At 41.2% G+C, this 13,858-nt stretch overlaps 1 protein-coding gene across 1 annotated transcript; it reads right to left on the reverse strand.

Moving 5' to 3' along the window:
- Nucleotides 1-867: 867 nt before the first annotated feature.
- On the reverse strand, nucleotides 868-13,079 carry LOC125308569 (olfactory receptor 52D1-like). Its single transcript, XM_048265132.1, is given in 4 exon segments — nucleotides 868-921; nucleotides 1,004-1,117; nucleotides 12,194-12,403; nucleotides 12,405-13,079. Coding segments are annotated over 4 exon segments (1,053 nt in total).
- Between the last annotated feature and the right edge of the window lie 779 nt (nucleotides 13,080-13,858).

Genomic DNA, 13,858 nt, shown 5'->3' on the forward strand with positions numbered 1-13,858 from the left:
TGAGTGGGGGTCGCTATAGCGCTGAGTCGGCCGGATAGGCAGCCTTTGCCAGCTGACGGCAACCTGGATTGAATTGGGGGCGCTGTAGCGACTTACCCCATGCCGTCTGCAGCACCTTCGTGTAATCCACTGCCACGGGTATACAGGGTGGTGGGCTATTGTGCGAGACGCCTTCCCAGACGCCCCCAAGGGAAGCCATGTCTGGCATAGGGGCCTGAAGACCCAGGATCTTGGAGGCACTCAACACCCGTGACATCAAGGAGCCGACGGGGACCTCCCCTGGCACCGTGGATTCATCAGTTGGCTGCACCATATCTGAATGTAGCTCATCCAGGAGGCCGTCGCCGCTTACGTCATCGATCGTAGAACGAGGGGCATGGAGCGACAGCACATCCACATCACCCAGATCAACATCCGCACCATGGCTCTCAGGCCTGGATGGGGAGAGACCTTCCTGGCCAGGGGGCAGAGAAGGGGATGACGTGCCCTGGAGACCCTCCAGCCTGTCCATCCTCCTAGCCAGAGCCTGGAGAGCTGAGAGAATCTGAAGCGACTCCGTGCCATTACCCTCGGTCACGGCAGCTGGAGCCGAGCGCTTAGCAGGTCCAGGGACCTCCACCTGATCATGCCTGGAAGGGGACTCATGTTGCCGTTTACGGCAGGTGCGTATGCTTACGGCCATGCCTATGAGAGTGGGACGGTCGGTCGGGTGAGCGCCGCCTGTCCCGTCCACGCACGTGGCCACATGCCTGGTCAGCCCGGCGGAGCCGTTCATCCCTAGGAAGGTCACAGGCTGCGCTGCAGGGGCTGTCGACATCCTCCAGGAGGTGGGCGGCCCCAAGGCAAGCGGGACACTCTCTATGCCCGTCATTGGGGGCCATCGTTGGCCCTACAGACTCTGCAGTAGTGTGCCGCCATTGCCTACCACAAAAAAAAACACAATGCAATACAACACAATACAATACAATACAATAAGGCACTTACCTTGGCCGCATTAACGCACTGGGTCTGCAAGCAGCAGCCCGTGAAGAGATACAGCAGTGGTGTAATACAGTACACGGGTGGCCTGAAGCAGCGCGGCGGACACGCTTAGCAGGCTCACACTGGCCCAGCTAAGCTGCGGACAGCAGCGGCGGGTACACAACAGATACACAAAGAAGGCGGCCACCAGTGCGTGAACGCGACGCCGCCGGCGCATACACCAGTGGACAACTGGAGAAAAGACACACAGCAGCGCACCTCGTGCAAGACTGCACCTAGCAGACACAAACAGCTAAACTTACCTTTTGCAAGTAGCCTAGCACACAACAACAAAGCTAACAAGAAGCACACAGTAACATTAGCCTAAGCGGCCGAAAGCACATCTGGGCTGATCAGGCCCACACAGGTTCCGCTGCCAGAGCAGTAAACAGAAATAACAACGGTGGCCCACGCCGGTGCGCAAATGCACCCAGCAGGCTCACACCAAGCCCAACTAGCCGCGAACAGCCAGATAAGGTACACAGTAGTTAACAAACAACAACCCGGAAACCTGGCACACAAAAAGGAAAATAACACTGAAACGGCAGCCCGCAGCAGTCGCTTGTGAACGCAGGAGCAGCAGGCTCACACTAGCCCCTCCCGCCCGTCGCGGTATGGGGTGAACTCAGGAAAGGCGTCAACAAGTTAAACAAAGTTAACGAAGTTTCCTGAAAAAAACACAGGTTACTGCCACATGCAGACTAACAAACACAGTCAAAGCAAGAAAGCAGTGAAAGTAATGCACTCATTATCACAGGTCTCAGATGAGGCGATCAAGGTGAGAGACTGAACCGGGAGCAATCTCCGCTATTTACAAGCTCGAGTCGTTCTGCTTCCGGAGGTCATGGGCATGACTTTGTTGACATATGGTCTCGGTGATAGGCAGAACGAAGGTGATCATTACTTTTTTAGACCGTAGTGACGGTCAGAGTGAGGTCGAAACAGATACAATGGACGCTTCCTACAAGGACTGTATTTTACCGTCTAATAAGGATAGGATGTTCACATGCCATTCCCATTTCTTCTTGAAGCCGAAATAAATCTGAGGATGTTTATCGGACATGCTTGGTTTTTACTGCAGGTACGTTAATCTTATAATATCAATAAGGACCTAGGTAATGTTACCGTTAGCGTTGGTTGAGTGATGGAGGCCAATTTGATTGATTGCATTTGTAGAAAACTATAAATGCGGTTATACCAAGCAAATTGATAGCAGCACTGTAATTGTATCTTTCGACTGTCATTTGTTGCACGTGCTACAAAAATCATTCTGTGTAATGGAAGATTTACCAACGTTACACCGGTCTGATACAGTTTTGCCTATACATGCGTGAGACTGAGACGCCTGTTTATTTGTTTTAAGTGTGTGCAGGGTGTGAGAGGGGAATCGATGTGCTTTGATTCCAGCTTGGTAGTTGTAGTCTGAAATTAAAAAGCATGTGTGTGTGAAGTATCCAAACAATGACACCTTAATTTCATTATGGCTGCTTTAGCAACACACCTTAAGCTACTGTGTAGTGGGTCCCATTTAGAAGTGGCTACCACGCTTTCCCTTGACTCATGGAGCTGCGTGAATTTTATTATAACTTTTCGCCACGATATGGCAGTTTAAGTCCGCTTGATACTGTAAGGCGTAAGCCATTGGTTTCCAAAGGAGATTTTATTTGTGTCGCCAGCATAACCTATTGACAATTTATGTTGTAGATAGGCCTACCTTATAAGCCTACCTGTAGCTTAGGGAAGCTAACAGCTTTCCATTAGGATCTAGTTTGTTAGTTACAGTTTTGCCATAACTCCCTGATGCATTTTTGCATTTAGAATAGCCAGAGCGTGGATATCTCAATCGGAAAATTAAACAATATCGGGTGCCTATGGACTAGGGTGAACCCAGCCTGATGTGCCTGCTATTTATTTTTTGATTTCTTAAAAGATTGAGCTTGGTCTGGTGAAAGCCAGACTAGCCATGGACCTCAGTTACACAATGCAAGGAAACATGAATCAGCCTATATTTGCACAAACAATAACGGACAACAGCTCTTCAACTTTGGAGTAGGCAGCACATGTGAGGAGCTACGACCTAACTTGCATGTTACTTTATGGAATTTAATTTTAGGATCTCAGGACTGAAGTTATATAAGAATTATATTGCGTTATATAGCCACACGCAACTAATGGCTTCTACCAGGCAAAAACAGACAGCTTTGGTGACCACACGAAACACAATTGCTAATAAGCTAACAGCAATGGCTTCTCCGGCTAGTGACCGCTCTTCCAACGACGATGGAATAACCATGACACAACTGGTGGAAGAACTGTCCAAACAACGCGCTAGTTTGAAAGAAGATATTTCAACACTCATTCAGGAATCTCTTGGGCCGTTATACACTTCAGTGAATGCACTGAAAGAGACCGTGGACAGATTTCAACAACGTCCAGACTGCAACGGAATCCTTGGCTGGGGAGAACTTTGGCAAGATTTTCGAAACCGAAGCAGCTATCAAGTCTCTACGAACCCAGAATGCTACACTGTTGGATCGGGTTGAAGACTTAGAAAATCGGTCACGCAGAGCCAATCTGAGGATTGTGGGTGTTCCAGAAGATAGTGAGGGTGTTGAGGACACTGTCAAATTTGTATCGAGCATGTTGATGGAGTTTACGGGCAATGCGTTGTTTGAATCTGCCCCAGCTCTGGAGAGAGCGCACAGAGTCGGCAAAAAGCCTGAAAAATCTGGTCTACCCCCACGTCCGTTTGTGGTATGTTTTCACCGATTTCAAGAAAAAGAATGAATGCTGCAATGGGCTAGACAGCACACAGTTACATACCGAAATGCTACCCTGAGGATATACCCAGATTACAGCGTCAGTTTATCTAGGAGACGGGCTGAATTCAATGACGTCAAACAAGCCTTATATGTGAAGGGGATAAAATTCCAGCTACTCTACCCTGCCATCTTGTGAGTCACGTTTAACGGAAATACTTTCAAATTCAACACACCAGAGGAAGCAAAAGCTTTCTACGACCAAAAGGTGATGGGTGAAGACAATTAGGACTAACTGGACTTCGGACTGATAGCCTTGTGGAGTCAGCCACTTTGGCTGCAGTTAGCTTGTGGCTAACACGTCTGAAGAAATTTCAGAGCACAGACTGAGAATGTTAACTTGTCCCTTCTTGAGGTAAACTTGTAACAATTCAACCCTAAATTTTATATATGAGATGAACGCTACTAAAATCAGAAAGAAATAATTCGGACACCAGTCATTTGAGTTTAAGTTTAGTTGCCCTTTAGTGCGGCTTCACGGTCACGTTATGCTTTTTCTTTCTCGCTTAACTGATTTCATTTCATACATGCAACCAATCCCATACAATTAACAAAATAACCCCTACCCCAAACAGAAATATATATAATTCAGTCCAAGCATGTACAGATAAACTTGATCACTTTGTTCTACCCAGCCCCAACCCCAAAGTCATATAAAGCGCTACCGCAATTCCAGGTGCGCACAATGTCCAACAGAAGAAAAAGGAGTCGCTCCTCGAAACGGAAAAAAATGCAATAATCCCGTAATCAAAAATCCACGAAAATAAACTGTAGGCCTACAGCGTAGGAAAAATAAACACCGCGGGCTCACCACACCGAAGGCCTGAATGTTCGAACTGTCCCGTTGCTTCCTCGTTTCTCCCCAGACAGTAGCCACTCCAGCGGGAGAAGCGTTAATCCTTTTTTCGCACGAAATGTGCCAAGAATAACCTGTATGCAGCGTCTATTTCAATCTCTTATTTATGATCTCTGGTAAACGTTTACTCTCCACAAAAGCACCTCCCGTCTGGCCTCCCAGCTACCCTTTTAAAACCTCCCTCCCCTCAGGAATAGGCTAGGTACACCTCTCACGTGACCTCATTACCTACAGGTACCAGGTAGGCAAAACAAAATACATTTTCTTCTCAAACAAATATTTCATTCCAGTTCAGTTCTGTGTAATATTCATACAACTAGAAGGCTCTTACCAACATTATAGGCAGGAAATTAAATAAACATTCCAGTTATTATCCTATCTTACACATTATTCAACTCATAGGACAATAAACATATGTACAGGTTACAAACTGTTATTTTGCTTAACCTACTGGGTTACGCGAACTCAGAACTCTGTTTTCTTTTTTTTTTTCCAACTGATAATGGTCACCGGCTGCCACCTGTTGGATTTGGTTAACTAACGATATACTTTGAACTTCTATAGTGCTAACCTAGCCAATTCATTTCTTTTATAAATAGGCTATATGTCTATACATGTGTGTGTGTGTGTGTGTGTAAAGTGGTGCACGTGACTGGTGAAGGATTTTGGTTATTTGATTATTTGTACTTTGTGGTTAAGGTTATAATCTGAGAGCTTTGTATTATGCTATTCTGTTTCATAATGTTATTGCTAAATGGTCAAGGCTCTTCACTGTTTACGGTAGGATAGGATGTACCGGAAGGTTCAAGAGTTAGGAGGGAGCCTGCAGTCTGGCCATGTTCTAGCGGCAGACATACAGTAGGAGTGTTGAGGGTTAGGAGGGGGCCCATCAAAGCAATTGATAGTATATTTAGTACTGGATGGGGATTGTATACTGCCCAATGGTATCTCATTTTGTTTTATGTGATGCTTATGTTTTTGGCAAATATTATGGGGCGCACTTTCTTCTTTTCTTTTTAACAGAACATGTCATATGATACAACTAAAGTCAGGGCTGAAGTAGGTGCAACATCAACTCATTTTATTACTTGGAATGTAAAAGGAATGAATGGGCCAAATAAGAGATCAAAAATATTTTCCCACTTAAAGAAATAATATTTTTACAGGAAACACATTTGAAAATAGTAGACCAAGTCAGGCTTAAGAAGAACTGGGTTGGGCAGAGTTTTCATTCTAACTTCAACACTAGAGCACGGGGGGCGGCGATCTTAATTCATAAAAAAGTATTATTTACTCCATCTCAGACCCCCAAGGACGATTTATAATAGTATCAGGGTCACTCTTTAACACTCCAGTAGTACTAGCAAGCATATACGCCCCAAATTGGGATGATGTCAGCTTCATAAATAAACTTATCTCTCTTATCCCGAATTTGAATTCACATAAACTAATTCTTGCAGGTGATTTTAACACCGTCATGGACCCAGCCACAGATCGCTCCAACCCAAAGACTTTAGTACGCTCTAAGATGTCTATAGCTCTTAGTGAATTTGCAGAGCAGACTGGTAGTGTTGATCCGTGGAGGTTCCACATAAAAAGGAATTATCCTATTTTTCAAACGTTCACCATACATATAGTAGGATAGACTTTTTCCTAATTGACAAAACACTTCTTCCTGCTGTAAAGAAGGTGGAATATAGTGCCATTGTTGAGTCAGATCATGCTCCATTGTCTCTTGATCTTTTGTTTGCTCAAAACCTGACACAGCGTAGCACATGGAGATTGAACACAGCCCTACTAACAGATAGTCACTTTTGCAATCTCATATCTAAGGAAATAGATGACTTTATGCTATTTAACAAGTCAGACTCTATATCTCCATCCACTTTATGGGAGACACTTAAAGTAGTTGTAAGAGGAGAGATTATATCATACACTATTTCACGCAATAAAGAGAGAAAGCAGAAGGAACAAGAACTCATTAATTAGAAGCATAGACCGGCAATATTCTATCACCCCTACTCCAGAGTTATATAAAGAGAGGATTGCACTGAAAACCGAATATGATTTATTATCAACAGAAAGGACTGAGAAACATCATCTGTGGTCAAAAGGTCATTATTACGAACATGGGGAGAAAGCAGGCCGTCTTCTGGCCTATCAGCTGAAATGTAGATCCGCTTCTCGTTTAATCCCACAGATTCGCAATACTTCACAATCATTGACCATAGATCCAGTAGAAATTAATAATACTTTTAAAGAATTCTACTCAGAACTATATATGTCTACATCCCCACAAGATAACTCAAACATGACCACTTTCTTGGATAGTATAGACATACCAAACATAGATGCAGCTGCTAAAGACAATCTTGATAAGCCCATGCAGGAGATTGTTGATGCCATTCAGAAAATGCAAAGTGGCAAATCACCGGGACTTGACGGCTACCCTGTGGAATTTTACAAAAAGTTATCTTCTCAACTTGCCCCCATCCTACTTGAAATGTTTAATCACTCTTTTAATCAGAATCATTTACCACAGACTTTGACTGAGGCATCCATTTCACTTCTTTTAAAGCCAGACAAGGACCCACTTGATTGTGGGTCCTACCGACCTATATCCTTGCTAAATTCAGATGTCAAGGTTCTAGCTAAACTTCTCTCCTCAAGATTGGATAGTGTAGTATCCCAAATCATCTCAATGGAACAATCTGGATTCATGAGAGGCCGTCACTCCTTCACAAATATACGCAAACTCCTAAATGTTATACACTCACCGGCATCCGGGGAGACACCAGAGGTTGTTGTCTCCCTGGATGCTAAAAAAGCATTCGACAGAGTTGAGTGGTGTTATTTATTTGCTGTCTTGGGGAAATTTTGGTTTTGGCTCAAATTTCATTTCTTGGATCCGCTTATTATATACTGCTCCTAAAGCATCAGTACTTACAAATAAATTATCTTCCCATCTGTTCTCTCTGTCAAGGGGTACACGTCAGGGTTGTCCCCTCAGCCCTTTGTTATTTGCACTAGCTATTGAGCCGCTGTCAATTAAGTTCAGAACAGCCCCCGACATCCTTGGAATTCATAGGTTGGAAACTGAGCACATAGTTTCTTTATATGCAGATGACCTGCTTCTTTATATTTCAGACCCAGTGTCATGTGAGTTCATCAGACCCAGAGTTCATCAATTCCTGCTTTACCAACAGACTCAGGACTTGAGAAAATTTTGCGGACTCCGGTTCAGCACAAGAGACTGATCTCAAACATTTCAAAAATAATAACTTCTCTTCAGGAAACGTCACTAGAGCGGCTTAAAACCGAATGGGCTGAAGAACTAGGGAGGGAAATCTCTTATGCAGTCTGGGACTGCGCTCAGGCTAGAGTTAATGGCACTTCATCCTGTGCCCGCCTTAGCTTGATACAGTTCAAGGTTTTTCACAGAATTTACTACACAAAATCCAAACTATCCAGAATTTATTCCGACATTCAAGATAGGTGTGAGCGCTGCAATTCTGCACCAGCAGATATGTCACATATGTTTTGGACCTGTTCTAAACTTAGAGATTTTTGGTCATATGTTTGCAACATTTTGAACGATGCTTTTGATACCAAAGTGAAACCCTCTGCAGACATGGACATCTTTGGAGTCTTGATTAATGACATCTTGTTGCCCACTGATAAGAAGAATGCTTTTGCTTTTGCCTCTTTGTTAGCCCGTAGAAGAATAGCTTTACAGTGGAAATCTCCTGATTCACCTAAAGGGTCTGTCTGGCTCAGTGACCTAATGTTTTTCTTGAAATTAGAAAAAATTAAGTACTTCACCAGAGGATCAATTAGTAAATTTCACAAAATATGGGACCCGTTGATTTTGTATTTTGATAAGCTCAATATTCTCCCGTAAGACAATAGGGCCCTGATGTGTTTTTCAACCAAGTGTAGCTAAAGGCATGTAAAATGTAAGTGTGGAATGCCCCTCCCCCCTTTTTTTTTTTTTTTTTTTTAAGTTATTGTTGGTATTATTATTATTATTATTATTATTATTATTATTATGTACTTATTTTCATTATTATTATTATTATTATTATTATTATTATTATCCTTAATTCCAATTATTTTAATGGCAGTAAGTGGTTGTTGTGAGTGGGTGGGTGGGATTTGATTGACAAAGTAATGTTAAACCAATTCAAGATTTTCTATTTATATGCATCCTGTACAGTATTACCTTTCTTGAATAAAAAATATTGTTTAAAAAAAAAAAAAATGTGTATGAACAGTCTAGCGACGCATTTCATCAAGGCACATTTGGACATGTCAGTTATTTGCACCACTGGTTAGATGTAAAACAGCATTTCGTTTCAGGCTACTGTTACTTAATTTGTGCATTGACAATAAAGTATCACATGAACTAAAGATGACTAAAATCTTATGCAGAAGAAGAAACATTCACAAAAAATTAGAGATGCACCGATATGGAATTTTAGGGCCGATAACGATAACCGATATTTATTGGTTTGTTGTGGCCGATACCGATACGATAACCGATAATATTACTCTTGAAAAAAAAAATATGTGAAGTGATTTGGGGAAAGCATTTAATAAGCATAATTTTATTGCAGAAATTTTACCTACCATCAAATGATGGACAGAACTCATAATAGTCCTCAATAGTACGGCAGTCAACAACATAACAGTAGCCTAGCCCTACATGTGTAGCTCCTTTAAGTGAACCTGACGTCAGTGAATTGCGAGTGAGTGGCTAAAGAGTTTGAATCGTTTTCATTCAGGACTAAATGCTCATAAACGGCTCAGCTTGGAATAAGCTACAGTATAGCGACCAAATCAGAGTTTGTGAGGGAAACTTAGGGAAGGTTTAGTTTCTACTGCGGGTAACTGAATAATAAAGCTGCAACTCCTCAGACTGTATCTTATGTCCGTCTACTCTGTTGCTCACAACCTGCTGCAGCAGAAATGAAAGGCGTTAGCCCCGAAGGTTTTAATAACTTATTATAATGACCTGTCTGGAACTAAAGCACGAATGGTTAGCATATTTCTAGGTAATAATACAAAACCCAAGCTAAAGTAATGCAAAAATAATACTAAAACACAACTTAGAACTAGGCCTACTTATGTACTCGTCCCACTAACGAGTTTGTTTATTTGTTTCCCTGACCAGCGCGGTAAAGTGCAAACACACCAGCACAAGACGGCTCTAGATAGGGCTGAGCTCCGCTCTGTTAAGGTTAAATGGCGGATCATTCACGAGAGGATTTTGAGCACAGATTCCCAAATGAACGCATATCCACAGATTTTGTTAGAGTGGTGAAATACATTCACACCGCTGACATTATATTGAGGAAAAAGTATAGCCAACCAAGCTCAAGTAGCTCAGTGTAGCAGGACGGACCCTACGTAGGCCTAAATTAGAACTTTAAAAAATATCGGCGCAAATTATCGGCCAGAATTCTGTTATCGGACCGATAATAATATTTTCCTTTTTTCACTTATCGGCTAATAATAGGCTATATCGGCCGCTGATATATCGTGCATCCCTACAAAAAATCCATCTATCCAAAAATGACCTTTGTTTTTGACAGCTGTTGAAAACGGCATGGAACTGACAGAGATGTTTTTGTTTATTTAATTTATTAATAAATAAATAAATACATAAATAAATACATACATACATAAATACATACATAAAAATATAACATTATGCTGATACCTTTTGCTTTTTTCCAAATACAATGTAGCCTACAGGTGTAAGTGACCTTTCATCAATCCAGTTGCAATGGATGAACTGTGATGAACTGCCCTACTTGTGATTGTTTGGAGATTTTAAAGGTTTTATAACAATGCTACAACTTCTTTGGCTATTCTACAATCTATTCACCTTTTCACCGCCAGTAGGCTACTTTCTGTGCAGCCGCTCACACACACACACAGGCATGCCAAACAAGTATACACAAAAGTTTCAAGAGTGGGGGATGGAGTAAAAGATGGAGACAAATTGAAGTGTGATTTATTTTCGCGGAATGGATGTACAGGACTGAGCGGCGGTCATATTTTGTACCGCTATGCGGTACATCTAGTTACATTGCTAATCATTGCTATCTCTCTTACCAGTTGCCAGTGTCTGTCTTTAAAAAAATCTGGAAGCTTGGCACATTTGGCAACATCCTCCTCCGATGTCTTCCTTTCTTTTTTTAACTGGCCTTTTCAGTCCCTCCGGGCCTCTTTATACCATCCATCCTCCCTGGCACTTATCGATGCAGTAGGGCCGGCCCGGCTATCGGTAGGCCTATCTGAGAAAACCTTTTGGAAAAGATGGGCTATATGGACTCAACCAACTCTTTTTGGGAGGGGAGAACTCCCTCACATGGTAGGCCACAACCAGGCTACAACCCATGCAGAGGCTACGATGTCAGGCATAGATTGCGGAACATAAGTAGCCTACGATAGACTAACATGACAAATGTCAATATGTTTTTCCTTGACTGGCCCAAAAGGGAAACGGCCCACCAGGAATTCTCCCGATTCTCCACCCCAGGCCTGAATCTGTTCTGCAGTCACAAATCTATGCTACATGTACAAATCTCTCCTGAGTTACAAATGTTTCAGACAGATTTGACACTTCCTTGTTGAATATGGGTAATGGTAATGGTAATGCCAATGGTAATGCTCAGGTTTGGCAAGTCAATCAGAAATTTAAGTAGGGCCTACACCTTGTAGTGCATATTTATAATCATTGTTTATGATTAAATCCACATTATTTCCCCCTGAATATAGCACATTTTTACACATATATTTGTCATAGTATTTATACCATCACAGTTAGGCTATTTATGTAACTAACAACTACATTATCCATAATACAATGCTGATCTTGAAACGGAGATTTTTATAACATCACAATTACAACAATATACCATGCTGTATGAACAAAACGGTATGATTTGTATTAATAGGGACTTCAGGTAGAATTTTGTTGGATTTGAGATGTCTTGAATACATCTTTACATTTGATACTCTTCCACTAGAATTGTATTTGATACAGTGGCATTGAGTTACAAAGTTGTACTGAAATGGTTATTCACTCTGTTGCCATGTCTAGATATTTTAACTAAAAAACTATACATATATCCTTTAAATACATTTGCAAAGTGCAAAGTAAAATCGAGCTATTGGATTCAAGCAAACACAACCTCAACCACAATAATGTAAAAGATTAGAGGTATATGACTTGAAGCATTTTATGCCAACCTGGATACCACACATCACCACAATCATTGCATAAAATAAAGTATGTGAAAGTATATTCATCCCTAAAGCCAAATTTATTTGCATGGATCATGTGCTCATATGGGCTGCTGATTAGAACATTCTACTTGGCAACTATAAGATTCCAGCAACTATTTTTAGAAATTTAACGGTACATATTTTTTACTTTGATGACAAATCCGTTTTCATAAGACAAAAATTTCAGTATATCTTTTCTCACAGTTTGGATGCTCAGCCCATAAATGACTGGATTTAGAAATGGTGGAAGTATCAAAAAGTACAGTGACATAAATATTTGCATTTCAAAAGGTAAATTAATTGTGGGAAAACGACTCTGTATTATTTCAAAAAAGCATCCAAGACTATAGTTTATGATCGCTATGATGTGTGGGGTGCATGTTTTCACTGCTTTGATTTTAGATTCTTTAGAACCAAAAAAAGCAAATTTTCAAAATTTTTGCATAGGAATAAACTATCATAATAAGCTGAGGGAATGTATACACAACTACAGAAAACAATCCTACAATACTCTCCACTGAGGTGTTAGAACAGGACAACTTGACAAGAGAATAGTTCATGCAGTACACACGTTCCATTACTCTACCACAAAATGTTAATCGCAAAGTGAAAGTAAAAAACAGGGCAAATGCACCCAATGGATAAAACCATGAAAATGCAACAAGACTGTACACTTTTGTTATAGACATAATTCTCTGATACTGTAGTGGTTGGCAGATGGCCAGATAACGATCGTAGCCCATCACTGCCAGAATTGTAAACTCTATGATAGCATATGTATGAATGCAATATATTTGCAGTTGACAACAGGTCAGAGATACCTCATAAGAGTAAGATATTAACTTATTTAACAATGAAGGCAGAAGTGCAGTGCTACCATAAAGATTATTTGCTGCCAGGTTACAAATAAATAAGTACATGGGCTCATGTAGTGCCTTATCATTGTATATAATACAGATCAAAGCAACATTTTCAAACACAATAGCTGTGTATAGTATTAGAAAAAGGATAAAGTACAGGGATTTATGATCCTGCATTCCATAGAAAGCGGTTAATACGACTGAAGACACAACTGATGAGTTTTCCATTGTATTAAATTCTATCTGAATGCCCAGTGTGAACTTTTATTGACTAACAAAGACTATCCTACTGAATCTCATTGGAGGACTTCAGTGAGGTACCACAGGGGATGGTATCAGCTCTGATGATGGATGCAGTGGGAAAAACTGCAGACAGTTTCAGCAGATGCTAATAATGTACAGTATTTGATGTACAACCTCAAAAAAGAAAAATGTTGTCTAAAATGCAAAAAAACAATAAACAGAATATGATAATATACAAGTCCCATAAACCCATATTTAGCAGCAAAAAGGAAATCGACAACATATCAAATGTTGAAAATGAACATTTGGACTAATTCTGTAAATGTTTAGGAACTGAGGAGATCAGTTGCTAGAGTTTTTAGAATGAAATGCTGTCCCATTACTCCCTGATATAGAATTTCAGTTGCTCAACTGTATTAGGTATTCCATTATGCACCTAAATGGACAACTCTAGACTGCAGACAGGCCATGTTACACCTGGACTCTTCATCTATGGAGAAATACTGTTTAAATATGTGCAGAATTCATTTTGCTATTGTTTTCCTGGAATATTCAAGGTCTTCCCTGGATGAAGTTGGCATGAGAACAGTGGCATCAAGGAAGCAAAAAAGGAATACACTCACAAGATAACCACCCACTTCAAAGACAGCAGGAACGCACAAAGCCTATGGCAGGGCATTCAGGCCATCACGGACTACAAGCCCGCGCCACAGAGCTGTGAGAGCAACACAGCTCAACAATCTGAACCGCTTCTTTGCTCGCTT

The sequence above is a fragment of the Alosa alosa genome, chromosome 15, assembly GCF_017589495.1.
Source record: "Alosa alosa isolate M-15738 ecotype Scorff River chromosome 15, AALO_Geno_1.1, whole genome shotgun sequence".
NCBI lineage: Eukaryota > Metazoa > Chordata > Actinopteri > Clupeiformes > Clupeidae > Alosa > Alosa alosa.